The 2,500-nt window shown below is 47.9% G+C and overlaps 1 protein-coding gene across 1 annotated transcript in view; it reads left to right on the plus strand.

Moving 5' to 3' along the window:
• unc93b1 (unc-93 homolog B1, TLR signaling regulator) overlaps nt 1-1,960 on the plus strand; it is a 15,187-nt gene extending 13,227 nt beyond the window's left edge. Inside the window, exons 12-14 of the mRNA XM_056587313.1 lie at nt 113-235; nt 1,425-1,537; nt 1,954-1,960. Coding sequence (XP_056443288.1) covers nt 113-235; nt 1,425-1,537; nt 1,954-1,960 — 243 coding nt within the window. The remainder of the gene's footprint in view (nt 1-112; nt 236-1,424; nt 1,538-1,953) is intronic.
• The last annotated feature ends 540 nt before the right edge of the window (nt 1,961-2,500 follow it).

The following is a 2,500-nucleotide window of genomic DNA, read 5'->3' on the forward strand; positions in this document are numbered from 1 at the left end:
ACTAATATATATATAACCCTAACCCTATGTATATATAGAGAGAGAGAGCAAGACCCCCTTTATCAGTCCCTTGGTCACTGAACCTCTGTGTGGTGTTTCTGACCCCCCCCAGGCCAAGCTCGCCATCCTCCTGGTCATGCTGCTGGTGTCGTGCTACTGCTACGCCGTCATGGAGCGCCGCCTGGCCAACAAGATGCCCTTCAGACTGCCCCGGATCCCCCGCCCACGCCACAAGGTCAGTGCTCCCTCCCCCAGGTGCCTCCCGCTCTCCCCCCGTCCGCTGGGGCCGCTTAGTTATGGAAGAAAATCATAATCGCGATTATTTGGGTCAATATTGAAATCCCGATTATTCGAACGATTTTTTTGAGTTTGAAAACAGGATGAGAACGTTGAAATTTCGCCTTAAAAAGATACGAAAAATGGTCGAAAAGAAAAAAATGTTCAAATCAAAAATAATGTACAGATATGTGTCCAGCTGTTCTGCACTTTCTATAAAACATTTAATAAAAAAATTAATTATAATAATCGGAAACTCGATTATATTAGTTTTTTTGATCGTTTGATGCTAAAAATCGAAATCGCGATCAAAATTCGATTGATGGCCCAGCCCTACCATCTGGTCCTCAGCCCGTCCCCAGGGTGGGGATGTGTGGTCGGGCTCACGGTAGCGTAGGTGGCAGAGGGTCTATCGCCAATAACCGTAGCTTTCCTCGAGTGAGGATCCATACATGCTCCCCAGAGGGCGTAATGTGGCTCAGGGGGTAGAGCGGGTTGGCTGGTAACCGGACGGTTGCTGGTTCGATCCCCTTGGCTCCTCCTAGCTGAGGGGTCGAGGTGTCCCTGAGCGAGACGCCTCTCCCGACGAGCTGGCTGTCGCTGTGTGAATGGATGACACCGTCGTCGGTGTGTGAATGTGTGCATGAATGGGTGAATGTTAGGCAATATTGTAAAGTGCTTTGAGTGGCCGCTGGTTAGAAAACGCTATATAAATGCAGTCCATTTACAATTTTAAACTACTTGTGTCACTGGATTAACTGTAAGCCGCTTTGAATGAAATTAGTTATCTTTGTTGTATACAGGGAATGAGTTAACCTAGCAATAGTAAGGTCTTGGCACTTGTTCCTATGAACCTCCTTACTGTACCGACAGCACTGCACTGTTGTTTTTTTTATCTTCTGACAAATGTACTTACTGTGAGTCGCTTCGGACAAAAGCATCTGCTAAATGCCCCGAATGTAAATCTAAACGTAAAGCGGTCTGAAATAGTGTTCCAAGTATAAATAGTCGCGGCACGGTTTGATCGGCTGAGGGAGCAGAGAGCCGGGAACGATCGCCCGCAGGCCGACAGAGGGAGAACCATCCGGGGAGCCGTCAGGTACCCGTGCTCCCTGTGTCTCACCGTGTGTCATTCCGCCGTCGGCCAGGTCAAGGGCTACCGGTACCTGGAGGAGGACAACTCGGATGAGTCAGACTCGGAGCACAGCGGGAAGGAGGACAACGACGAGGAGGAGGAGATGCTGGTGGAGGAGGAGGAGGAGGAGCCAGAAGGCGGGAGGGGGGCGGAGGGCTGGGACGGGGGCTCCCAGGGCTCGGGGTCCCCCGGGGGCCGGGGTCGCCACCGGCGACGGGAGGGCCAGGGGCGGAGGGTGGAGCGGGAGGGGAGGGATGAGGCGTGAGCGCGAGGGGAGCCGTGGCCGAAATCGCTCCCCGTCGCGGATGTTGTGCACGATATAGGGTTCATTTCGTACGCTTGACAATAGGTGAATGAAAAAATACCCAAAATTTGAGTGAACATACGATGTTCCCTGCATGTTATTCCCGTGTACCACGTGTGGTTGTGCTTTCTAAATGTAATTTACTGACGCAAATGCCGTTTGGAAATGTTTAGCGTAGTGTCCGAATTCTCGTTTGTTCGTGCCCTATATAGTTCCCTATATCATAAACGCCATATAGGGAATAGTGAGTGAGGGGATAGGGAACGGTTCCCAACACAGCTGATGAGTTGATGACTTAACGTGTCACTGTGGGTTGGGGTCACCGGGACAACGACAATGGGATGAGGATTGCTTATTACGTTGCATTCTTTTTTCAGGGTCGGATATGGTACGAGCGTCTTTTGCTTTTGAATGAGAAATATGATTTTTATATGGAGGATTAGCTTGTGGGAAGACTTTAGGAAAAATTAAGAAAATATTTATTTTCATTCCATTTTCCCACAAGTGATGTGCCATTTTTCTGATTTGGTTATTATTGATAACATGACAAGGGTTGACGAGGTACTTAATTGTCTTTCATTGTATAAAATACGAATTGACTTACTTTGCTTTCTTAACCATCGCATTTCACTGTGTTTTTTTTTTCAACTTTTGCTCATTTTGTAAATAAAGCCCAACATAAAACTTAAAAAAAATAACGCCTGTCTGCAGGTTATTATTCCCTTGCCTTTGTTGCAATGTTTGGCAAGGAAGAAAAAAAAAACATGTTGCCATGGAAATGTGAC

This window comes from Gadus chalcogrammus, chromosome 3 (assembly GCF_026213295.1).
Source record: "Gadus chalcogrammus isolate NIFS_2021 chromosome 3, NIFS_Gcha_1.0, whole genome shotgun sequence".
NCBI lineage: Eukaryota > Metazoa > Chordata > Actinopteri > Gadiformes > Gadidae > Gadus > Gadus chalcogrammus.